This window comes from Chiloscyllium punctatum, chromosome 8, assembly GCF_047496795.1.
Source record: "Chiloscyllium punctatum isolate Juve2018m chromosome 8, sChiPun1.3, whole genome shotgun sequence".
NCBI classification, from domain to species: domain Eukaryota; kingdom Metazoa; phylum Chordata; class Chondrichthyes; order Orectolobiformes; family Hemiscylliidae; genus Chiloscyllium; species Chiloscyllium punctatum.
Genome location: NC_092746.1, coordinates 47614247 through 47641277, shown reverse-complemented (window position 1 = coordinate 47641277; position 27031 = coordinate 47614247). Strand labels below are relative to the sequence as shown.

The 27031-nt window shown below is 42.0% G+C and overlaps 1 protein-coding gene across 2 annotated transcripts in view; it reads right to left on the bottom strand.

Moving 5' to 3' along the window:
• The window catches only part of calcr (calcitonin receptor), a 267197-nt gene that overhangs the window by 34728 nt on the left and 205438 nt on the right, over positions 1-27031 (bottom strand). For both annotated transcript variants that reach the window (XM_072575487.1, XM_072575488.1), the window contains exons 11-12: positions 5723-5876; positions 3430-3490 (exon numbers count right to left, since the gene is read on the bottom strand). In XM_072575487.1, coding sequence (XP_072431588.1) covers positions 3430-3490; positions 5723-5876 — 215 coding nt within the window. The remainder of the gene's footprint in view (positions 1-3429; positions 3491-5722; positions 5877-27031) is intronic.

The following is a 27031-nucleotide window of genomic DNA, read 5'->3' as shown; positions in this document are numbered from 1 at the left end:
CTAGCTGTCATCATTTATAAGTTATTGGAAGCTATTATTATTATGACATGGCAGTGAATCCTTCTGTTAATTAAACCAAACACCCAGAAAACCTCACCTCGCCTCATAATCTGTTAAAATTTGAGTGACAGAGAATTCCCAAAATTTAACTATTTAAAGAAAATAATATTAATTATTCTTTAACTCTAAAAGTGAACTCTTAAACAACAATTATTCATGACTCTTAGCCACCCTTTCTCTTAACTGCTTACTACCTGCTCCAACTCTATAACAATATGCTATTCCAATAAGACACTTATTAAAATTATATTAACTTAATTTCAAAACCACACAGCAGCTGTTGTCTTTCTTCTTCTGGCTGACGATCTCCCTGGGTTGTCTTCTTTCTTTATCCTGCAAATATGTTTCATATGAAAAGGTACCTTTGATAGAGAGTGTTTCCTAATTTCTTGTGTCTCTTTCGATGGCAGTTGTTCTGTCTGCAATTTTCAAAATGCCTGCACTTTTATATCCTCAACATTAGATTGTCTCATTGGTTCGATGTTGGCAAAACAATAAATTCAAACTCGATTGGGTTTTAGTATCCTGGGGTATAACTTAAACGCGAATTGTTGTCAAAACAGCAACCAACTCAGGTATCCATTTCACAGCCATATGTTACATATTTTCAATTTTCCAGTACACTCTGAGACTTCCATTTAGTCATACCACAGGTGCTTGTAAGCTCTCAATTCTGAACAGCATTCACACTCTCTTAAAGGTACAGCATGCGCATTCAATTTCATAGCACTGTTATGCAGCAAACAATCTGAAGGCAAATAATAGATTAGCCTTTATCACAAGAGGATTTGCATTCAGGAGCAAACTCATAAGATTGTGGCTGTCTCGGGTACAGTTCTGATAAGGTGCCTAAGGATATATTCTCCATACAAAGAGTGGATGCAGAAAGGATCTTTGCCCTTGATGTGGGATCAAGAAACCAGAGGCACAGTGTCAGAATAAAAGGTAAACAATTAAGGTTGAGATAAGGAGGTGCCCCTTTACTCAGAGTCAGGTGAATCTTTGAATTTCTACCTAGAAAGCTGTGGAAGCTCACTCATTATATAAATTCAAGACAGAAATTGATAGATGTCAGGCTACTAATGACATCAAGGGATATAGGAGTAGGCAAGAATATGAGGGAGATGATCAGCCCTGACCTAGAATGGTAGAGCAGGTTCGAGGGCTGAATGGTCTGTCAGGCTTCTCTCCTCTTAACTCTGAGTGGAAATGCTCTAGAATGGCTGTAAATTCTGTTGTTAACTAGGGATATCTCTAACGTCAAATATAAAATAAAAATCTGTTTGTAATATTCCATAAAATGTACAGCTCAGAAGCTGTTAACTTGGCTCAGCTACTCTATTTCTAGTTCCCATTCCTGTGTTAATAACCTATAAGTGTCTTCTCGTCTTACTTCACCTGAAGACATTTCTCCTGCATTCATTTCTGGATTTATTTACAACCAGTATTAAACTATAGTTGTTGCTGGAGGAATTGGAGGAATCTGTGGTGAGGGTATTCTACAGAAGAGTTCTATAAAATGTAAATTATATTAAGTTGTGTTTTAAAGAGCAATTTAGTGAAGGCCAGTATATCTGCAGAACATTTAACAATGGATCCTTTCAATATGCTAGTCTTCCTGTTCCACTTGATTACTATGGTGGACAGTCATCTTGCACATAACATAGAACATGCCAGCAGTAGAAGTTCAGATGGTGGATGATTGCTGAACCCAGGTGAACTCCATCCTTGTTTGAGTTTAATTTACTGAGACCTACCATCGCATTTTACCGAATTTCAAACATTGGCAAATCTGCCCCTTCACCACCTCCCTGCTCACCATCCAAGGGCCTGAACAGTCTTCCCAGGTGAAGCAGCATTTCACCTGCACCTCCTCCAATCTTGTGTATTGGATTCACTGCACCCAATGTGGCCCACTATACATTGGGGAAACCAGGCTGGGTGACTACTTTGTGGAACACCTTAGGTCTGTACACAAGCATGACCCCGACCTTCCCAAGCTGTCCATTTTAACACAGCATCCTGCTCGCATGCCCATATATCTGACCTCGGCATGCTGCCATGTTCCAGTGAATCACAATGAAACTGGAGGAACAACATCTCATCTTCAGACTAGGCACTTTACAGCCTCCTGGACTTAATATTGAGTTCAACACCTTCAAATTGTGAACCAACTCCCACTCCCCTTTCTTTTAGCTTTTTTGTTACATTCTCTGTCATCATGTCCTCTCTCCCCTTCACCCTATTCGAGTGGGATTGTCTGATTTTTCCAGTCTAGCAGTTAGACACACCATTGCTCTGCCATTCTCACATTCTGATCACTTCATCTGAACTATCAACATCCTTTCTCCCCTGCACTCGAACCACCCCCCATCCCACTATTGCATTCATGCTGTCTTTTCTACACTTCACTTCAGCTCTGATGAAGAGTCATCCAGACTTGAAATGTTAGCTTTCTCTCTCTCTCCATGATGCTGCCTGATCCACTGTGACCTCCAGCATTTGTTGTTTTCAGTACAGGTTCCACATCTGCAGTAATTTGCTCCTATCTTTTCCCTTATGTAGGGAAGTTCAAAACTCGAGGGGATAATTCTAAGGTGAGAGGAAAAAGATTTAAAAGGGACCTGAGAAGCAACTTTTTTCACACAGAGGGTGATTCATATGTGGAATGAACTGCCAATGGAAGTGATAGATGCAGGTACAGTTTCAACATTTAAAGGACATTTGGACAGGTTCATGAATAGGGAATGTATAGAGGAATATGGGCCAAAAGCAAGCAAATGGGGCTAGTTTATTTTGAGAAACATGGTTGGCTTGGAGGGCTTGGAATTATTGGGTGAAATTTACAGCAATGACTGACAGGAACTTCTGTTAGTCATAAAGAATCAAATTGTCCCAACCCCCATATTCAAGCCCAGTTGTTTTATTTTTAGAGCAAATGTACTCTGTAAAGTTACAACATTGCAATAAATATGCACACTGCAGTTGTAAATATGAACTGGCTACAAGAATCGGTCATTCAACCCTTCCATCCTGATCTGATTCTGGTTTCATTCTACTTTCCTTGCAACCCAGTATACACTTAGACAACCTTGTTGATCAAAGATTTGTCTAACTCAGCCTTAAAAATCATTCAACTACTCCACCTCTATTGCTGTCTGTGGAAGAAAATTCTACATAATAATGGTACTCTGAGAGACAAAACTCCAGCTCAATTCAATTCGAAAGGATGAATTCCTTATTTTGAAACTGTCCTCCCTAGTTTCTGTCCCTCCCACAAGGACAACTTCTCTCCACATTCAGGTGACAGGAGTTTTTTGCATAAATCAGCAGCTGTGAGAGAGAAAACCAGGAGAGGACTAAACTTACTTGTCATTAAAATATTTCATTCTTGCCACTGCATGGATGGTGGCTGGTATTAAAGGAAATCCTGAAAGAGAAGTTATTCAATGTTAGTATGCACTCCTTATACTTCAGAAGTTCCAATTTATATGGCTATACCCTCAAGTAATAAACCTTATCACAAACACACCCCTGCCAATGCATAATGAAAAATCACATGCATATTCCATCCACCAGTGGAAAATTCAAACTATAAGACATAAGACTAAAATTTTAGAAGAACATCAACTTCTAAGTAAATTACAAAAAAGCCAAAGAACTGTGGCTGCTGAAAATTAGAAGCCAAATCAGGAATTGTTGGAAAAACCCAGCAAGTCAGGCAACATCTCTGGGGAGGGAAAGCAGAGCTAATGTTTCAGATCTAGTGATCCTTCTTCAGATCAGGGTTACTGGACTCAAAATGTTAACACACTGCTTTCTTTCTGCAAATGTTGCCTGACCTGCTGAGTTTACCAGCAATTTCTGATTTTGTTTCTAAATAAATTAATTGATTGAAAAAGATCATCAAAAGTCACAGCAGATCATAATAAATTTAGAATATTAACACGCTAGGATCATCAGTACCACACTTTGAAACAGTTCAACACAGTTATAGTCACAGAATCTTGGAGTGATATATAAGGAAAGTAAATGTATTTAGGGAAACCTGAACGACATAGTGCATATTAATGGGCAGCTCTTCGATCCAGTGTGGAATCATATGATATTTACTTGCCCATTCTGTGCCTTCTTTTGCCCTACATAGCTCATTTCATTGATGTTGCTGACCTCTTATGAAGATGCCTGCTCTCTTCAGCAAGACAGTAATATCCACCAAAATGGCTTCTGGCTACTTTTTCTCCAACGCCAGGGGCACTCAGTACCACCGGTTCACCACCAAACTTCTCTCCTGAGCATTTGCTTTCTTGAATGTAAAGTTTGCAACATAAGGGCAATAGCTAAACTGGAGACTGGGACCTGAAATTCATCAGAATGTTGGGATGCCAATTCCATATTGAAAATTAAGTCCTATGTGTATGAAATTCAAACAAATGAAATCCAAACAAATGAAAGAAACAAGAAAACAAGCTTTGGCTATAATCATTTTATGCTTTCCTTTACTCTTCAAAGAACTTGTTCTATTTCTGCAAAAAATAGTTGCATTTATTTGTCTTGTTTGTTCTTTCCTTGGTGCCTTGTCTGGTGTTGCACTACATTTTAACACCATTAATTTTATATTTTTTGGCTACTTTCTGTCTTTGCAACTCTTTCTTTAACATTTATTCTGTTCTTTTTTTTATTTTGCAGCATTGCCTTCTTTTTCTTTCACTTATCTTCCATTCTTCTTTCTTTCTCTACGTCCTTTTTGCTTCCCTTCTTTTCTGTGGTGCTGGATAACTTGCAGAATTTTGCCATTTCCAATACTAGCTTAGAAATGATCCAGTTTACCAATCCTTTGTATGCACCCTCTCTTCATGTTTGTATACAAAGATGTCAGAACTCATGTCAGATCACATTTCGAGTATTGTGAGCAATTTTGGACCCCATACCTCAGGAAAGATGTATTGGAGCAGGTCCAGAGGAGGTTCACGAAAATGATCCCTGGAAAGAAAGGCTTAAATTTATGAGGAACCTTTGCGGACTCGGGGACTATACTCGTTGGAGTTTAGAAGGATGAGGGGGATCTGATTGAAACTTTCAGAATACTGAACAGCCTGGTCAGAGTGGACGTTTAGAAGATGTTTCCATTGGCAGGAGAGACGAAGACCCAAGGGTACAGCCTTAGGCGAGATAAGGAGAAATGTCTTCAGCCAGGGAGGAATGAATCTATGGAATTCATTACCATAGAACGCCTGGAGGCCAGGTCTTTAAGTATATTTAAAACAGAGATACATCAATTCTTGATTGCCAAGGGGATTGAGGGTTATGGGAAGCAAGCGGGAAGATGGGTTGAAAAATCTATCAGGTGAAAATGATGACTTCAGATGATGGAGATTAGAGTTGAGAGACGGGTTTTTGCCCGAAATATCGATTTTCCTGCTCCTCGGATGCTGCCTGACCTTTTCCAGCACCATGCTCTCGACTGAAAAACCTATCAGCTATGATTGAATGGCAGAGCAGACTTGGGAGGACTGAATGGCCTAATTTCTGCTCCTATGTCTTATGGACTTACGGCATGTAGAAATTTGTCAATTCTTAGTAATGTGATTTCTTCTGCTCCTTTGAACCGAAAAATAAGAAAAAGAAAATCAAATTTTAACTTGTCAGATTCAATACATACCCCAACCCAGAAGATAGTACCAGTGCAGATGTTGTTCCTCAGCAAATACTGCCACCACAATTAGTGTGTGCAAGTAGATCCCTTCACAAAGCATCCAAAAGTAATTGCAGCCCAACATGTACTGGAGGAAGAAGTGGAGCACTTTACATCCCACCTGGAGAAGCAGTCACAACCTTGTCTTTAATATTTGTCCATTCAAACAGAATAACAATTCTATACAGTGCATGCTGTAAGATTAAGGATAAACTACTGAGCTATTTTCATCTGCAGTTCTCTGAAAAAACAAGAAAGGGACAAAAAGGTTTCTAATTTTTAAAATATAAACCATTTTTATAAGAAGGTTTTTTTGACACTGATAGCTCGTTTTAAGTCAACAAAATTTGATGCTCATAATAACTTCCAAACCCATTAGTAAAATGTTACTTCAGTGTTATTTATTATTATGTTTCTGTAGAATAGATAAGCTGATATATATTAATTCTATGTGAAACCATTGGTAAAGATATCCATTTCAAGGTCCAGTCAAGTCACCTGACAGCAATGTACCCTCTTGACTGGTTCATGTATGCAAACAGCAGTTATAAAAATCATCCAAAACCTTCACATTTGCTTGAAATAATTTGAATTATGGCTTATCAACTTGTATTATAAACATACCAAAAAAAATTAAACACAGAATGATAATCTGAAATGCTGACAGAATAAATCATTTTGTCAAAAAAACAGAAACAATGTAGTCTTTTTTTAAAATGCACATTAGAGCTCAAACAACATGGAACAGGTGTTCATAACATTATCATGAACCAGGGTTTGAGGTGCAAATGAAAAGTGACTATCCATGTTCACTTTGACTGCAGCTCCATCTTTATTTAGGATCCTTTGTTAAGGACAATTAAAGGATGGCAAAATAATAGCGCAGAAGCCGGTATCCTGTCACCAAGTCACCCTTTATTCACTTGTGCACAGTACTGTGCTCAATCAGTTTGGAGTCAGTTACCTGGACTGAGGAGATTATAAATCTCTTGTTCACATTGATCAGTCAAGGCTTTCTGATTGGCCTAGGTTAACAACTCCGATCCAGGATTTCGTCATCAACAATACCACCTAGTTCCAATCACTACATTTGATTTGTTTGCATTTGTTAAAATATTAGGTACATGTGGTTCTGCTATAACATGGTTTTTGTGTTTCTCTGCAACCTCACGCTATCGAAAATTGCGCTGTGGAAAACCACGTTAGAAAATCATGCCGTAGAAGATCGCTAATAGAAAATCACTATACCTGTTCGGTAGAAAATGTGTATTATCCAAATAATGTCCACAAGTTGTCAATTGTGTTATAGCCAATTCACACTGACAAAACTACCTGTAGTATACAAGATACCTCAAAGCAGTGATTTTCAGCCTCTGACTAGAGAACATGCATTGCTGTGTTGCCTTTTCTTTGGGAAGGCCTGCTGTATTTTATACAATTCCAGCATTTAGGCCAGCTGCAGGTCTTTCACCAGAATGAAAACCCTGGGGGATGCAGCAGCCCACTCAGAGCTGGCAGCCTATCAGAGCCTAGCAGCACTTCATGTTTTTTATTTCAAAAATATACTTTAATCATAAAAATATCTTTATACACAAATATCACTAGAGAAGTTTGATTCTGTGCAACCTTTCATATCGAGAACAAATAAACATTGGCATTTGACAGTTCCGACAACCCAAAGGCATTTCTTACTTATGCAAAATATTATTTACATATATTTGAGGCACTGAGAAGGTCCAGTATCTGAATAAACCCCCATTACTTGGCTGGTGGTGAGAAGGGTAGTATCTGTGAGATCCTTCATGTACGGCTGGTAAGTCTGCACCACCGAATGCTGCCCTTGAAGCAGCTGGGGGCAGGGTAGAGACACACATCTCCTTCTGAAATGTGCCTTTGCAAGAAAGTCTGGAGAGAGATGCAATGGTTTTTGTCAGATTCGTCCCAAACTGCTCCATGAAGCAGGACTCTGTGCTGTACGGACTGTTCCCTGGACGCACACCAAGACAAACATTGACTGTGCCTGGAGGGCCATCAACTCGTTGAAAGATGCCTTTTGGTCTGCCTGAAACTTGTTGATCTTCCAGAGCAAGGAGTTGACCTCAATCAGGTGTTGCAACCTAGCATATTCCAAGATCCAGGACTACATGCTGAGGGACGGACTAGAGCTTGGGGCAACTGCTGCCGAGGTGCAGAGGGGAAAGACCACTGTCTAAGGTCTTTCTGCTGAAGTTAAATGAAGATCCGTTCAGTTATTGAACACTCCTAGTACCTCAAATGTATATAATTATTACCTTGTATATGTAAGAGATATCATTGGTTTGCTTGGATAGAGTCAAACTTCGATGTTTGTTTGTTTCCTTGATATGTTACTGTACAGAAACTAACTGCATTTGTGACTCTTTATACATATAAAGATATGTTTATGAACAAAGTATATTTTTGAAAAAAACTTTGGCAGAAAGACCTTAGACAGCGGTCTTTCCCAACTGTCCTTTGGTGGCAGCTGCCACAAGCTTTAGTGCATCACTCAGCGTAGGCCTGGACCTTGGAACGTGCCAGCCTGTCACACTTGTTCGAGTTCAGCTCCTTGCTCTGGAAGACAACACAATTTGAGCAGACCAAACAGCATCTTTCACTGGGTTGATGGTTTTCCAGTCGACATTTGTCTTGGTGTGTGTCCCAGGGAGTGGACCATAGAGCACAGAGTCCTGCATCTTTGGGCTGCTTGGGATTGACCTCCACAAAAAACACTGCATCTCTCTCCAGACGTCCTTCATAAAGGCAAGTTTCAGCAGGATGTGTCTCCACACCCACACCCACACCCCATGCAGCTACTTCGAGAGCCATGTGTGGTAGAGCAGAGAGGAACACAAGGTTCTCAGAGATTGTCCTGCCTGATACAGCACAGGTTTGGTCAGGCTGAATAACCAGTTCCAGAGTAGAGTCCTTCTCCCACTGCAACTCCCAGGTCATTTCCTCTGCCCTGAAGCTCTTCAACATGAAACAAACTCGCTACCCACAGCCACATTTGCTTCCTCAGTGCCTGCCTCCGTAACGCCTGGAGGAAGAACGCCTCATCTTCTGCCTCGGAACACTTCAACCCCAGGGCATCAATGTGGACTTCAACAGTTTCCTCATTTCCCCTTCCCCCACCTCACCCAGTTCCAAACTTCCAGCTCAGCACTGTCCCATGACTTGTCCAGACTTGTCCTACCTGCCTATCTTCTTTTCCACCTATCCACTCCACCCTCCTCCCTGACCTATCACCTTCATCCCCTCCCCCACTCACCCATTGTACTCTATGCTACTTCCTCCCCACCCCACCCTCCTCTAGCTTATCTCTCCACCCTTCAGGCTCACTGCCTTTATTCCTGATGAAGGGCTTTTGCCCGAAACGTTGATTTTACTGCTTCTTGGATGCTGCTTGAACTGCTGTGCTCTTCCAGCACCACTAATCCAGTTCCAATTTAGAGCTGACCAGAATGATGATGACCTTAGACAGGATTTTTTAATCTGCATTCAGCAGTGAAATAGGTCACTAATTTCTAATTTCCTCCCTCTCCGCCTTCTGCTTGTAGAATCCTTGAGGATTCACATGTGCCAACTACCAGAAGCATACTGTCATACACCTCCAGCAGGTCCTAGCCAATCAAGTCCACAAAGCTGAATATAACATTGGACTGTCACTTCTGGGAGTTTTATTCTTTTCCAAGGACTCAAGGGCCTTGGTCAATTCATTCTGCTCCCCCACATGCTGTTGTCTAAGACCTCCGTGACACAGGACAGGAACGACTGGCAGGCCACACTGTCCTGGGGCTTTGTGTCACACAGCTGCCAGTATTATATTCATCCAACTCCACACGTCAAGGAGGGTGCCAAGCACAGATCAGTGAAGGTGAGAAGGTAGTTATGAGCTGTGCGTTGCAAGGAAGAGGAAGGTGGGAGGTGGAAGTTTGCACCAAGAGTAAGGTGCATTTTTAGTGCCCCCCTCTTCCTGATACCAGTCCCTATATCAGGTATTGGGTGGCTACAAACAAGAGATGATGCATCACATCCTTGCTCCTATCACTGGAACTTACAGTCAACATGCAGGCAATTGCTTGCCAAAGGAATGGTAAGACAAGAGTGTTGAATGTCTGTAAAGGATATTGCTGGGAAAATGAGTTGAATCCTTTTTCTTACTGTTATCATAACTTTCCAACTTGTCATGTACAATATGTATGTATTTTTCTTTACACCTTCGTATGTACTTTTTCTTTGGTTTTGGTGAAAAGTGCATTCAGAGCCTTTTGTTCCATCACTGGCCACCATGGTAGCCAAATTGCAAAACAAAAGACAGGATTTTTCCAGCCCAGTTTCAGTTTGGAGTCAGACTTGTGCAGTGTCACCATCAGCTGTGATAGGGTGAGATAACATTGTCTTATACAATACCAATTGTCATCTGTGGAACATCAGCATTAAGTTATATTGTTCTATTCACTGAGGTTTTTATTTATCTTCTCATCCTATCATTGCTATCTCTATTCCTCTTTTATGACTGTATTTTCCTAGCTACAAAGAAAAGCCTAAATCTATAATATTCAGTGCTCTTCCTCTTTTTGTCTACCAGGAAACTTCAACTGTTTCTATTTGCGCTGATTTACAATAGATTGCAAGGTTGAATGCACCAAGCTTGTATTTTAGTCTTATAGAGTCATAGAGATGTACAGCACGGAAACAGACCCTTTGGTCCAACCCAAGCATGCCGACCAGATATCCCAACCCAACCTAGTCCCACCTGCCAGAACCCGGCCCATATCCCTCCAAACCCTCCTATTCATATACCCATCCAAATGCATTTTAAATGTTGCAATTGTACCAGCCTCCACCACTTCCTCTGGCAGCCCATTCTATACCAGTACCACCCTCTATGTGAAAAAGTTGCCCCTTAGGTGTCTTTTTTTTCTTTCCACTCTCAATCAAAACCCATGGCCTCTAGTTCTGGACTCCCCTACCCCAGGGAAAAGTCTTTGTCTATTTATCCTATCCTTGCTCCTTATGATTTTGTAAACCTGTTTAAGGTCACCCCTCAGCCTCCAATGCTCCAGGGAAAACAACACCAGCCTATTCAACGTCTCCCTATGGCTCAAATGATCCAACTCTGGCAACATCTTTGTAAATCTTTTCTGAACCCTTTCAAGTTTCACAACATCTTTCTGATAGGAAGGAGACCAGAATTAAAGAAAACAAAGAACAAAGAAAATTTACAGCCCAGGAACAGGCCTTTCGGCCCTCCAAGCCAGAGCCAATCCAAAATGTACTGTCTAAACCTGTCGGTCAATTCCTAAGCATCTGTATCCCTCTGCTCCCCACCTACTCATGCATCTGTCCAGATGCATCTTAAATGAATCTACCTGCCTCTATCACCTCCAATGGCAACGCGTTCCAAACAGGGGAAGGGCTCATGCCCGAAACGTCGATTCTCCTGTTCCTTGGATGCTGCCTGACCAGCTGCGCTTTTCCAGCAACACATTTTCAATACGTTCCAAATGCCCACCACCCTCTGTGTGAAGTACTTGCCTCGTGTATCCCCCTTAAACTTTCCACCTCTCACCTTGAAGCATGACCTCTCGTTATTGAATCCTTCACCCTGGGAAAAAGCTTACCTCTATCCACCCTGTCTATACCCTTCATGATTTTGTAAACCTCAATCTGATCCCCCCTCAATCTCCTTTTTTCTAATGAAAATAAACCTAACCTACTCAACCTGTCTTCATAGCTAGTACCTTCTATACCAGGCAACATCCTCGTAAACCTTCTTTGCACCCTCTCCAAAGCGTCCACATCCTTTTGGTAATGTGGTGACCAGAACTGTACACTGTATTCCAAATGCGGCTGAACCAACATCCTGTACAATTTTAACATGACTTGCCAGCTCTTATACTCAATACCCTGTCTAATGAAAGCAAGCATACTATATGCCTTCTTGACCACTCTAACCACCTGTGCAGCAACCTTCAGGGTACAATGGACCTGCACCCCCAGATCTCTCTGTTCATCAACTTTTCCCAAGGCTCTTCCGTTCATTGTATAATTCGGTCTAGAATTAGTCTTGTCTAAATGCATCACCTCACATTTGTCTGGTTTGAAATCTATCTGCCACTTTTCGCCCAACTCTCCAGTCTATCTATATCCTCCTGTATTCTCTGACAGTCCCTTATGCTTTCTGCTACTCCACCAATCTTCGTGTCAGCTGCAAACTTGCTGATCATACCAACAGTGCCCCCTTCTAGATCATTTATGTATATTACAAACAACAGTGGCCCCAACACTGATCCCTGTGGAATACCACTGGTCACCTTTCTCCATTTCGAGAAACTCCCTTCAACTGCTACTCTCTGTCTCCTGTTGCTCAAGCAGTTCTTTATCCACCTAGCTAGAACACCCTGCACACCATGTGACTTCACTTTCTCCATTAGTCTACCATGGGGAACCTTGTCAAACGCCTTACTAAAGTCCATGTATATGACATCAACAGCCCTTCCTTCATCGATCAACTTGGTCACTTTCTCGAAGAACTGTATTAAATTGGTACGGCACAACTTCCCCCGCACAAAGCCATGTTGCCTATCACTGATAAGCCCATTCTTTTCTAAATATAAATACATCCTATCCCTCAGTATCCTCTCCAGCAACTTTCCCACCACCGATGTCAGGCTCACTGGTCTATAGTTACCCGGAATATCCCTACTACCCGTCTTGTACAGGGGGACAACATAAGCAACCCTCCAGTCCTCTGGCACCTCACCTGTATTTAAGGATGCCACAAGGTTATCTGTCAGGGCGCCAGCTATTTCCTCTCTCGCCACCCTCAGCAACCTGGGGTAGATCCCATCTGGTCCTGGGGATTGGTCCACCCTAATAACCTCTAGCCTACCCAACACATCTTCCCTACTTATGTCAACGTGATCCCGACTAAACAAACGTCCATCCCTAATCTTAAGATTCATCATGTTCCTCTCCTCAGTGAACACTGATGCAAAGTAATCATTCAGAATCTCGCCCATTCTCTCAGGTTCAACACACAGCCTTCCTTCATTATCTTTTAGTGGATCAATCCTTTCTCTAGTTACCTGCATGCTTCTTATATAAGAATAAAATACTTTGGGATTCTCCTTAATTCTGCTTCCTAAAGTTATTTCATGACCCCTTTTAGCCCACTTGATTCCTCGTTTAAGACTTGTCCTACTCTTCCGATATTCCTCCCGGGCCCGTTCTGTTCTTAGCTGCCTAGACCGTATGTATAGTTTTCTTTTCCTCTTGGCCAGTCGTACAATTTCTTCTGTTATCCACGAATCTTGTCCTTCCTATCCTTTGCGTTCAATGGGACATACCTATCCTGTCCTATCTTTAACCAGTCTTTGAAAGCCTCCCACATCTCAAATGTGGACTTTCCTTCAAATAGATGTCTCCAATCCACATTTCCCAGCTCCTGCCTAATTTTGATATAATTGGCCTTAGCCCAGTTTAGTACTCTTCCCTTAGGATCACTCTCATCTTTATCTACGAGTATTCTAAAACTTACAGAATTGTGGTCACTGTTCCCAAAGAAATCCCTCACCGCAACTTTTATCACCTGTCCTGGCTCATTCCCCAGTACTAGGTCCAATATGGCCCCTTCCCTCTCAGACTATTGACATACTGGTCTAGAAAACTCTCCTGGACGCTTCTTACAAATTCTACCCCATCCAGACCTCTGACACTAAGTGTATCCCAATCAATGTTGGGAAAATTAAAATCTCCCATTTTTACAACCTTATTTCCTCTATATCTTTCCAAAATCTGTTTACCTATTTGTTCTTCTACCTCACGCTCACTGTTGCGAGGCCCGTAATACAGCCTCAACAATATAATGCACCCTTCTTAATTCTCAGCCCCACCCATAATACCTCACTACCCAAGACCTCCATAGTGTCCTCATTTAGCACAGCCATGATATCATCCTTGACCAGCAATGCAACTCCACACCCCTCTTTTACTTCCCTCCCTGTCCTGTCTAAAGTCTCTATATCCTTTAGTTGCCTAACATCATGTCCTTCCTTCAACCAAGTCTCTGTGATTGCAATAACATCATACTCCCAGGCACCAATCCAAGCCCTACATTCATCTGCCTTACACCATACTCCTTGCATTAAAGTAGATGCATTTCAGGCCATCAGTTCTTTTGCGTTTATCCGCTCTCTGCCTACTCTTCCCTTTATTAATGCTATCTTCTTGATTCTTACAATCTCCAGTCTCCACCTCACTGCCTACTTTTAATTTAATTGGAAGCGTTAGCTTTCGGAACGCTGCTCCTTCATCAGGTGGTTGTGCAGTACATGATTGTAAGACACAGAATTTGTAGCAAATGTTTACAGTGTGATGTAACTGAAATTATACATTAAAAATGCCTTGATTGTTTGTTAAGTCTCTCATCTGTTAGAATGACCATGTTAGTTTCAATTCCTTCATATGTAAATTGCAAAACCATTTTTAAAAGTTACATCCTCAAATGAACTTTAACCACTGATGTCAGCCCAGCTAATATGTTGAAGGTGTCAGCCCCCTGTGTTCTGCTCTTTGTGCATAATGTTTAGACTGATTCTAATCTAAAAAATGAATTAACAGAATCTTACATGGATTCATGCAGTTTTTGAGCAAAGTACAATGAATTCTGCAAGTACAAATTCACCCCACAAACATATGTGTGCATGTGTGTGTGTTAGAGGGGAGGGGTTGTGAGTGCCTGTGAGAGAGAGTATATGTGTGTGTGTGTGTGGGTGTGAAGGGCTTTAAGTCTGCAAGAGGGTTCATGTGTGAGTGTGGGAGTGTGTGTGCCTGTAGATGTTAGGGAATGATGGATTCTCAGAGGTGCGTAGCACGAACAGCCAAGTTTCTGGTATTGAGACTGGCTCTAATGCATGAGGGGTACATCGGCTTCCAAGAGATCAATTGTGTTAGGGGATTCTGTAATCCGAGGAACAGACAAACATTTCTGTGGCCAGCAGAGAAAAAGCAGAATGGTGTGTTGTTTCCCTGGTGCCAGGATAAAGGATGTCGCAGAGAGGGTGCAGAGTGTTCTCATGGGGGAGAGGGGCCAGCAAGAGGTCATTGTCCACTATGGAACCAACAATATAGGAAGGGAAAAGGTTGAGATTCTGAAGGGAGATTACAGAGAGTTCGACTGGAATTTAAAAAGGAGGTCCTCAAGTGTAGTAATATCTGGATTACTCCTAGTGCTACGAGCTAGTGAGGGCAGGAATAGGAGAATAGAGCAGATGAATTCATGGCTGAGGAGCTGGTGTATGGGAGAAGGATTCACATTTTTGGATCACTGGAATCTCTTTTGGGGTAGAAGGGACCTGTACAAGAAGGATGGATTGCACCTAAATTGGAAGGGGACTAATATACTGACAGGGAAATTTGCTTGAGCTGCTTGAGGGGATTTAAACTAGTAAGGTGGGAGGATGGGACCCAGGGAGATAGTGAGGAAAGAGATCAATCTGAGACTGGTACAGTTGAGAACAGAAATGAGTCAAACAGTCAGGGAAGGTAGGGACAAGATAGGACTAATAAATTAAACTGCATTTATTTCAATGCAAGGGGCCTAACAGGGAAGGCAGATGAAGGCAGATGAAATAGATGGTGACATCTTGCAATATGTCCAGATGACAGAGGAGGAAGTGCTGGATGTCTTGAAAAGGGTAAAGGTGGATAAATCCCCAGGACCTGATCAGGTGTACCCAAGAACTCTGTGGGAACATGGGACTGGGATATCATAGCAATTACAGAAACATGGCTCAGGGATGGGCAGGACTGGCAGCTTACTGTTCCAGGATACAAATGTTACAGGAAGGATAGAAAGGGAGGCAAGAGAGGAAGGGGAGTGGCATTTTTGATAAGGGATAGCATTACAGCTGTGCTGAGGGAGGATATTCCCGGAAATACATCCAGGGAAGTTATTTGGGTGGAACTGAGAAATAAGATAACCTTATTGGGATTGTATTATAGACCCCTTAATAGTCAGAGGGAAATTGAGAAACAAATTTGTAAGGAGATCTCCGCTATCTGTAAGAACATTCAGGTAGTTATGGTAGGGGATTTTAACTTTCCAAACATAGACTGAGACTGCCATAGTGTTAAAGGGTTAGATGGAGAGGAATTTCTTAAGTGAATAAAATACAATTTTCTGATTCAGTATGTGGATCAAGAAAAGGTGCAAAACCTGACCTACTCTTGGGAAATAAGGCAGGGCAGGTGACTGAGGTGTCAGTGGGGGAGCACTTTGGGACCAGCGACCACAATTCTATTCGTTTTAAAATCATGATGGAAAAGGATAGATCAGATCTAAAAGTTGAAGTTGTAAATTGGAGAAAGGCCAATTTTGACGGTATTAGGCAAGAACTTTCAAAAGCTGATTGGAGGCAGATGTTCGCAGGTAAAGGGACGGCTGGAAAATGGGAAGCCTTCAGAAATGAAATAACAAGAATCCAGAGAAAGTATTTTTCTGTCAGGGTGAAAGGAAAGGCTGGTAGGTATAGGGAATGCTGAATGACTAAAGAAATTGAGGGTTTGGTTAAGAAAAAGAAGGAAGCATATGTCAGGTATAAACAGGATAGATCGAGTGAATCCTTAGATGAGTATAAAGGAAGTAGGAGTATACTTAAAAGGGAAATCAGGAGGGCAAAAAAGGGACATGAGATAGCACTGGCAAATAGAATTAAGGAGAATCCAAAGGGTTTTTACAAATATATTAAGGACAAAAGGGTAACTAGGGAGAGAATAGGGCCCCTCAAAGATCAGCAAGGTGGCCTTTGTGTGGAGCCACAGAAAATTGGGGAGTTACTAAATGAATATTTTGCATCAATATTTACTGTGGAAAAGGATATGGAAGACATAGACTGTAGGGAAATAGATGGTGACATCTTGCAATATGTCCAGATGACAGAGGAGGAAGTGCTGGATGTCTTGAAAAGGGTAAAGGTGGATAAATCCCCAGGACCTGATCAGGTGTACCCAAGAACTCTGTGGGAAACAGAGAAGTGATTGCTGGGCCTCTTGCTGAGATATTTGTATTAGTGATAGTCACAGGTGAGGTGCCCAAAGACTGGAGGTTGGCAAACGTGGAGCCACTGTTTAAGAAGGACGGTAAAGACAAGCCAGGGAACTATAGACCGGTGAGCCTTACCTCGGTGGTGGGCAAGTTGTTGGAGGGAATCCTGAGGGACAAGATGTACATGTATTTGGAAAGGCAAGGACTGATTAGGGATAGTCAACATGGCTTTGTGTGTGGGAAATCATGTCTCATAAACTTGATTGAGTTTTTTGAAGAAGTAACAAAGAAGATTGATGAGGGCAGAGCAGTAGATGTGATCTATATGGACTTCAGGAAGCCGTTCTACAAGGTTCCCCATGGGAGACTGATTAGCAAGGTTAGATCTCATGGAATACAGGGTGAACTATCTATTTGGATACAGAACTGGCTCAAAGGTAGAAGACAGAGGGTGGTGGTGGAGGGTTGTTTTTCAGACTGGAGGCCTGTGACCAGTGGAGTGCCACAAGGATCGGTGCTGGGCCCTCTACATTTTGTTATTTACATAAATGATTTAGATGTGCGCATAAGGGGTACAGTTAGTAAGTTTGCAGATGACACCAAAATTGGAGATGTAGTGGACAGCGAAGAGGGTTACCTCAGATTACAACAGGATCTGGACCAGATGGACCAATGGGCTGAGAAGTGGCAGATAGAGTTTAATTCAGATAAATGCGAGATTCTGCATTTTGGGAAAGCAAATCTTAGCAGGACTTATACACATAATGGTAAGGTCTCAGGGATTGTTGCTGAACAAAGAGACCTTAGAGTGCAGGTTCATAGCTCCTTGGAAGTGGAGTAGCAGGTAGAAAGGATAGTGAAGAAGGTGTTTGGTATGCTTTCCTTTATTGGTCAGAATATTGAGTACAGGAGTTGGGAGGTCGAGGTCATGTTGTGGCTGTACAGGACATTCCACTGTTGGAATATTGCGTGCAATTCTGGTCCCCTTCCTAATGGAAAGATGTTGTGAAACTTGAAAGGGTTCAGAAAAGATTTACAAGGATGTTGCCAGGGTTGGAGGATTTGAGCTATAGGGAAGGCTGAACAGGCTGGGGCTGTTTTCCCTGGAGCATTGGAGGCTGAGAGGTGACCTTATCGAGGTTTACAAAATTATGAGGGGCATGGATAGGGTAAATAGGGTCTTTTCCCTGGGGTCAGGGAGTCCAGAACTAGAGGGCATAGGTTTAGGGTGAGAGGGAAAAGATATAAAAGAGGCCTAAGGTGCAACTTTTTCACGCACAGGATGGTACATGTATGGAATGAGCTGCCAGAGGAAGTGGTGGAGGCTGGTACAATTGCAACATTTAAGAGGCATTTGGATGGGTATATGAATAGGAAGGGTTTGGAGGGATATGGGCCGTGTTTTGGCAGGTGGGACTAGATTGGGTTGGGATATCTGGTCGGCATGGACGGGTTGGACCGAAGGGTCTGTTTCCATGCTGTACATCTCTATGACTCTATGACTCTATAGGAGTGTCTGTGTGCGTGTGTGTGCGTGTGTGTGTAGGAGTGCCTGTGTGAGTGCGTGTGTATAGGAGTGTCTGTGTGTGAGTATATAGTGCAATGGCGGTCACCTGTAGTGTAACATGAACCAAAGGTCCCAGTTGAGGCCATCCCTATGCATACCAAACCTAGCTATCAGCCTCTGTCCAGCCACGTTTCGCTGCTGCCTGTCCCAAAGTCCACTTTGGAGAATGGTCACCCGAAGTTTTGAGGTCGAATGTCCCGGACCGCTGAAGTATTCTCCAACTGGTCAAACCTCAAACAGATAATTGTTTGTAGCAAACTGCCCGACTTTCAGGACAACTCCACAGAACCCTGTCACGGTGGGCACTGCTAGATGTGTCAGAGTATGGACATGCTTACCACCATACGCGTGGGGACACCTCCCACCACGTACGTGGTAGGTACTCATGCGACACAGCCAACGTTGTCTATCTCATACGCTGCAAGCAAGGATGCCCTAAGGCATGGTACATTGGTGAGACTATGGCAACGGATGAATGGGCACCGCACAATAATCAACAGACCAGCATGTTCCGTCCCAGTTGGAGAACACTTCAGTCGTCTGGGACATTCACCCTCGGACCTTCGGGTGACCATCCTATTTAAGTTTGGTACCTATAGGGTTGGCCTCAAGCAGGACCTTGGGTTCATGTCACAATACAGGTGACCACCATTGCACTATACACACACACACACACACACACACACACACTCCTATAGACACACACACATGGACACTCCTATACACACACACACACACACACACACACTCCTATAGACACACACACACAGGCACTCCTACACACACACACACACACACAAAACACACACTCCTATAGACACACACACACATGGACACTCCTATATACACACACAGACATAGACATACACACACAGACACTCCTATAGACACAAACACACAGGCACTCCTATACACACACACACATAGACCCAGACACTCCTATAGTCACACACATGCAGGCACTCCTACAGACACACACACATAGACACTCCTATACATACACACACTCCCACAGTCACACATGCACCCTCTCGCAGACTTAGACCCTTTTACACTCGCACACATACATATACTCTCTCACAGAACTAAATTAAAAACAAATGGAAATCTCATCCCATACAATCAAATATGTTTGCTTCCAAAACCAACAATAAAGTAACTTAAATGAATGTCCCTTTATATTATTTATTCCCTTAAAGACACTTTTCACGACATTATTCAAAAGCCAACAATCCTAAATTTGCTCAAATCTGCAATGAGATTATATTGTTCCATGAAAACCCTTCTGTTTTTGATTCAGCTATATAATCAAATACAAAAATATTTATATTTGTAGCTGGTGAAATATCATCATCTGAAAAAAACTGCTTTGAATTCACATCTCTTCCATTGAGTTTTGCTGCCAGGTTAATTTTGGGCTGGATTTAATTAGTAGTTGACATTTAAGACAAATGATTTGAATTGAACTGGCAGATAACTATGTTGTGAATGCCCTTTTATCATTAACAGCATAGCAGGGATTATAAGCTTCCAGAGTCAACGTAGCTTGCAGTCAGAGTTCAGAGAAGTGTCACAAGATTTTGAGACATGCAGTTGGAGGCTAAAAGACTATTATTGGGAACATACCACTATCATTTAAGTTGAGGGTAATTTTTTAATCTTACAGTATAATTTTGAGTTATGAAATTGGAGTTACCTTTCCCAAATTGTCAGATTTATATCTGCTTTAAATTAGCAATATTGATGAGCAGTAGACTACATTACTCTATTCATTATTAATGCCACAAACACTTCTTCAAGCCAATGTAAGTTTGCTTCTTTAGAAAATGTTTTTTAAAAGAGATTTCAAGAAGAATTATTTATATTGTATTTTTCCCAAGTTTTTATTCTCCCACCCAGATTTACTATTTTCCTTCATCCACTTATTTGGGTTGAGATGGAGCCAGTAGGCCTCTCTGACATGTGACCCGTTCCAAGTTACTTCATGAGCAGCCAACAGGAGACACCTGTTGTGGAACAAAGTGCTCTCAGATGTTTTTGCTCCAAGTTCGAACAATGTCAGAAAACATTAAATCCATTGTTCTCGAGCACAGCTGATTTGATGACTTGTACAAAGAGCAGGTTGATCTGTAACTTTAAGAGAACTGCTTAAATGATCTTCACTTTGTAAAATTTCTAAGGAGTGTATGAATCCTCCTCATTTCCCAATCCAATGTGAAGCCCTTTGTTAAGTGGGTTTCAGTTCCAACAGCTTCCATACCACATCTGAGTACAGGAAGCTAGTCACCATGTGACACACCAGGTGTGAAGAGCTCTGAGGAAGATTTACATTTCTTCTCCTGTAAATCTCTGATGTATGTTTTGCTTTATCATTATTGCACACTACTTACTTGTTATTTTACTCAGGTTTGAAGTCAATGGAACATTTTCCATTTTGAGAAACCTGGCTATTGGAAAGTGCTTTGAGGTCAACTGCAGGCACGAGAAAGATGGCATAATAAAAATGTCCTCTCTAAATGTTTACAAGAAACTAGCACTGGAAAAAATCTCTGCAGTCTAACAGTTTGGCTCATAAAATAGTTGGCATCAATTACTTACAAGGTTGTAATTGAAGGTGAATGAAAGCAGGAGATTCCCCATGTAGTTGGGGTATCATTCATTTTCCTGCATCCAATTTAAACATGTTTAACAAATGCACCTGTGTGATATTGATCTACAAGGTTTATCAGCCAGGGCTCTAAGGAATGCCTGTTAGGTTTTACCCAAATCATGTTTTCTTGAATTTCCTGAATTACAACAAGTGCCAGTGCTGACTAATTCAGAAAGAAAGACAATGAGCATAATATGCTTTCCAATTGTGGGAGCAAGCGAGTTAGAAGGCAACTCACCAGTTCATCAAGAGTGGGTATCATACTCCATTATAAGCCTTGACGTTGGCATCCTTGATTGGTGGGTAGTCCACAGAAACCTACAGCTTTTGGGTCCTAATGTCAACTGGTTGAGGACTACATCTTAGGGAATCCAGTGGCAAGTAGACAAGTCATTTTTTCTTCTTATCATAGGGTGAGGGTTTTGGAGAGAGGGGTGCTAAGAGTGTTGGTGGCAAGTTTGGGGTAGACTTTCAGAGACCACTGGCCTTCCTCATCCCTATCCCTTTAAATGACCCCAGAATAATGTGGATGAAAATCACTCTAATCCAGCAGGCAGGTGATCTTGGGTTTCCCCTCGGGTTGCCCCTCCTGTTCAGAATGGCCACTAGTCCCCAAGAGCTGCTGGGCTGGCCAGCTCAGGATCATCAGCAGTACCAGCAGGAATGGGCAGGCACTTCTAAGGTCATTAAAAATCACACAACACCAGGTTATAGTCCAACAGGTTTATTTGGAAGTACAAGCTTTCGGAGCGCTACTCCTTCATCAGGTAGCTAGTGGGGCAGGATCTGAGTTTATACTAAAAGATCAAAGTGTCACACAATTGATGTGATGTATTGAACAAACCTAGATTGCTGTGAAGTCTTTAATCACTTAGAATGGGTTGCAGGTTTTGATTCATTAATATGTAAATCCCAGAACTTCTTTCAAGGTGATATCTCAGCTCCGAAAATGCATTAAGGGTGTAAGGTTAGGGTCTGTCTATATTTCAACCTTGAATTAGACTGGTTCTATTTCCAAAGTAGGAATTTATAAAATGTCACAAGGATTGATTGCTGACAGATTGTGTGCTTTTTGAACAAAATAGAATGCACCTTACAAATGGAAATTCACTCCATAGACTTATACGTGTGTGTTCATGTGTGGGAGAGTGAGTGAGAGAGAGGGAGACATTGTGTGTGTATGCGTGTACGCGTGAGTGTGAAAGTGTTAATGCGTGTGTGTGTGTGTATCACTCTGGGAGGGCCTGCATGTTCTCACCACACTGGCAGCAAAATTCTCCAGCAACTGCACATAGTCAGGAGCCAATCAGATATTCCTTCCCACCATTTTATTATATTCTCATCCCCACATCTCTTCTCCTGTGGGCTGTTCTTCCCCATGTCAGGATTCCATGACCAGGTAAACACCATCAGGGTCTTCAACCAGTTCTTATAGCTCAAATATCATAAGCACGGTTGGCCTCTTCTGCTACAGCCATCCTTTCTGAAGTACTGTGATCAGAATGGTACACTGGATTCTGGCTGCACCAGTGGCCTGAGTATATTTATTATCTCTTTTTAGGATTTATGTTTTATTCCTCAGGCTGTATATCTTCTAAAAGTCCATTTCTCTAGCATAATTTCGGTGGCATGAGTATTAAATGAGATTTTTGCCATCCCCTCAAGCTCCCTTCCCTGCTATCGCTGGAATCATGTTGTTGATTTCTCTTATCTTTCATATCATTACTGTTCTGGAGAAGTGTCCCAAATAGCACTAAGATCATTAACTTTGTTCCTATCTCCAACAACGATGCAAGAATTGCTGAATTTCTCTAACACTTTCTGGTTTTATTTCATTATCAGAGATTTGTCCTCATTAAATGGCATTTGCAGTTCATGAACTTGCTTCCTCGGGTTGTATGTGGTTTGCCACTTCCATACATGTCCCTCCGTTTATTAGTCAAGGTTGTTTCCTTTCTCTCCCCAGTTTCAAGTCAGTTAAATATACAGTAAGTGACAATGCTCTAATCCTGATCACTTCAAACACCATGGTAACGCCTTACCCTGTGTACACTACTGTATTCACAATTACTTTCAATTGACTTTCATTCTCCCCAGAATCGTGCCTCTTTTCTTATGCAACGTTTTCATTTTCACAAATTCCAAATGAAAGACAATTTTAGAAAATCTGGACCTGTTACCTTGTTTGATGAAAATCACAAAAACAATGTAATAATAATTGAACTAAAAGTGTAAACTTTAATCATATGTAGCTTCCTTCAGACTCAGATAATGCCATACAGAGTCATAGAGTCATAGAGATGTACAGCACGGAAACAGACCCTTCGGTCCAACCCGTCCATGCCGACCAGATATCCCAACCCAATCTAGTCCCACCTGCCAAAACCCAGCCCATATCCCTCCAAACCCTTCCTATTCATATACCCATCCAGATGCCTTTTAAATGTTGCAATTGTACCAGTCTCCACCACTTCCTCTGGCAGTTTATTCCATACATGTACCACCCTCTGCATGAAAATCTTGCCCCTTAGGTCTCTTTTATATCTTTCCCCTCTCACCCTAAACCTATGCCCTCTAGTTCTGGACTCCCCCACCCCAGGGAACATACTTAGTCTATTTATCCTATCCATGCCCCTCATGATTTTATAAACTTCTATAAGGTCAGCCCCCCAGCAACCGACGCTCCGGGGAAAACAGCTCCAGCCTGTTCAGCCTCTCTCTATAGCTCAAATCCTCCAACCCTGGCAACATCCTTGTAAATCTTTTCTGAACCCTTTCAAGTTTCACAACATCTTTCCATTAGGAAGGAGACCAGAATTTCAAACAATATTCCAACAGTGGCCTAACCAATGTCCTCCCAACTGCTGTACTCAATACTCTGACCAATAAAGGAAAGCATACCAAACTCCTTCTTCACTATCCTATTTACTTGTGACTTCACTTTCAAGGAGCTATGAACCTGCACTCCAAGGTCTCTTTGTTCGGCAACACCCTTTAGGACCTTACCATTAAGTGTATAAGTCCCGCTAAGATTTGCTTTCCCAAAATGCAGCACCTCGATTTTATCTAAATTAAACTCCATCTGCCACTTCTCAGACCATTGGCCTATCTGATCAAGGTCCCGTTGTAATCTGAGGAAAAAGTGAGGACTGCAGATGCTGGGCATCAGAGCTTAAAAATGTGTTGCTGGAAAAGTGCAGCAGGTCAGGCAGCATCAAAGGAGCAGGAGAATCGATGTTTCAGGCATAAGCCTGAAGAAGGGCTTTGATGCTGCCTGACCTGCTGCACTTTTCCAGCAACACATTTTTAAGCCCGTTGTAATCTGAGGTAACCCTCTTCGCTGTCTACTACACCTCCAATTTTAGTGTCATCAGCAAACTTACTAACCATACCTCCTATGCTCACATCCAAATCATTTATATGAATGATGAAAAGTAGTGGACCCTTCACTGATCCTTGTGGCACTCCACTGGTCACAGGCCTCCAGTCTGAAAAACAACCCTCCACCACCACTCTCTGTCTTCTACCTTTGAGCAAGTTCTATATCCAATTGGCAAGTTCTCCCTGTACTCCATGAGGTCTAACCTTGCTCACCAGTCTCCCATGGGGAACCTTGTCGAACACCTTACTGAAGTCCAAATAGATCACATCTACCGCTCTGCCCTCATCAATCCTCTTTGTTACTTCTTCAAAAAACTCAATCAAGTTTGTGTGACATGATTTCACTCCACAAAACCATGTTGACTATCCCTAATCAGTCCTTGCCTTTCCAAATACACCTACATCCTGTCCCTCCGGATTCCCTCCAACAACTTGCCCACCACCGACTCTAGGCTCACTGATCTATTGTTCCCTGGCTGTCCTTACCACCGTTTTTCAACAGTGGCACCACGTTTGCCAACCTCCAGTCTTCCGGCACCTCACCTGTGACTATTGAAGATACAAATATCTCAGTAAGGGGCCCAGCAATCACTTCTCTAGGTTCACACAGTGTTCTAGGGTACACCTGATCAGGTCCTGGGGATTTATCCAGCGATATGCATTTCAAGACATCCAGAACCTCCTCCTACATTAATGTCATACACATCCTTCTAGTGTTTAGAGGGATATTTGATTATGCAATTTAATCAGCCTTTTCCCCAAATGAAACGTAATAGTATTTTGTTACATAACAACAGCTGTAGGAAGTAGGAGGATGTGGTAGGCTAGAGCAAGGGTTTACCAAAAATCAGCTTAGCATCAATTTTGGGGAGTTTCATGGAGGGTTTTCTCCATGGACTCTAACATATTATCTCTCTTCATTTTCCATTGTTTGCCTCCATATGCATGCACCCTGCCTCTGTGGTACCCTGCTTGTGCTATCATGCACTTAATAATGGCAGGAGTACTCACTGCTGCCGGGCCCTCCTGAGGTTCACAATGCAGGCGTGGTGTTAAAAACCCAGCCATCAACCAGGTGAAGCACAGTATGACATGAACTACCCTTCATGGTGCATGTAGCAGGATGGGAACTGAAAAGAAAAGACTCTAAGGCCATGTACTGACACTTAATTGCAAATACGAACTCACATTCATAAATATATTACTTTTTACATTGTCACCTGTCTGAGTGACTTTCAATGTAACTTCAGCTATAAGAATCAAGTTACACAGGTTACCCAACTGTACTACCATACCATGCTGGAACCCTAACAATGGGACTGCTACTCTTCCCATAATACTGAGTGTAGCATAATATCTTCTCATTGTTCAACATGGGAGCATTAAATGCTTTTCAACAGGTACCACTTGCTTTTCAAACAACAAAAAAGTTAATCAATGAATGATGACTTTACTCAACTCATTCCTCTTGAGACCATGTGTCTATTTAAATATGTCTTGTTTATTGCACTCAGTGCTGCACTGCTCTATCACACTGAAGATGATGTTCATCCTCCGCATTGTCCTCATCCTCTTCCTTAGAAGATGGCTGCCACAGTCCCAGCTCCATCACCTCCAGTTTTCCCCTGCTCCAGTTGTGCAGAGCACCATATCTTAGAATATGATATCCTTTTTCTAGACTATACTGCAATCCAAACCGCAGCAATCCAAGCATTAGAACCTCATCTCCAGGAGGCCTATTGTCCTCTCCATGATGGCTTTGGTGGAAGAATGGGTACCATTGTATCTATGCTTAGCTTCAGTTGGGGGTTTGTGTAACCATGGTTACAGACGGTAACCCTTGTCAGCCAGTATGCAATCTGTAAGGCATTTGGCCTTTGAAATGAAGCAAGAACTCAAGAGTTTTCAAGAATATAGGCGGCTTCTAGGGTACATGGCGCAGAACATCAAGATTTGGTACTGATAATCAAAGATGAATTTTACATTGATGGAATGCAGCTCTTTTCTCTTGATGAAGTATGTTGAATTATGGTATGGCACTCTCAGACACAGATTCTGAGGAATATGAGCAAAGAGCATTCAGATTACATATGAGTAATTGATTAGCATAATCCTCAGTACAACGGGACAGGGAGGACTCCACAGGGAGGGCCAGAGAATGCTTCTATTTTGGCCTTGTCCTTGGTCTGATATATGCAGAATAAGCCATGTCATGAAAGTACAGTAGGAGTTTGTTAGTGCAGTTGGCTTACTGAAATCATGTGTACCCAGCCACACACCACACATCATTCAAGAAAGGTGCCCACTTCATCTTTTATTTACATCTTCATGTCCTAACATTAGCCTTGGAGCTCTGGTCCAACAGCTTAGCTAACTTTCATGTTGCACAATCAAAGCGAAGGAGGTTGGGATCACCTCTCCCGCAGTGATCCATGTCCTCTACTGCACTATTGTCTCCCACTCATAAATATGTTATGTCACCCACTTTCACAACTAAAACAAGGAACAGCGATGCTGAAGGTCTGAAACAAAAATAGTAATTGCTGGCAAAACTCAGCAGGTTTAGCAGCATCTATGGGAAAAAATGCTGAGTTAATGTATTGAAAC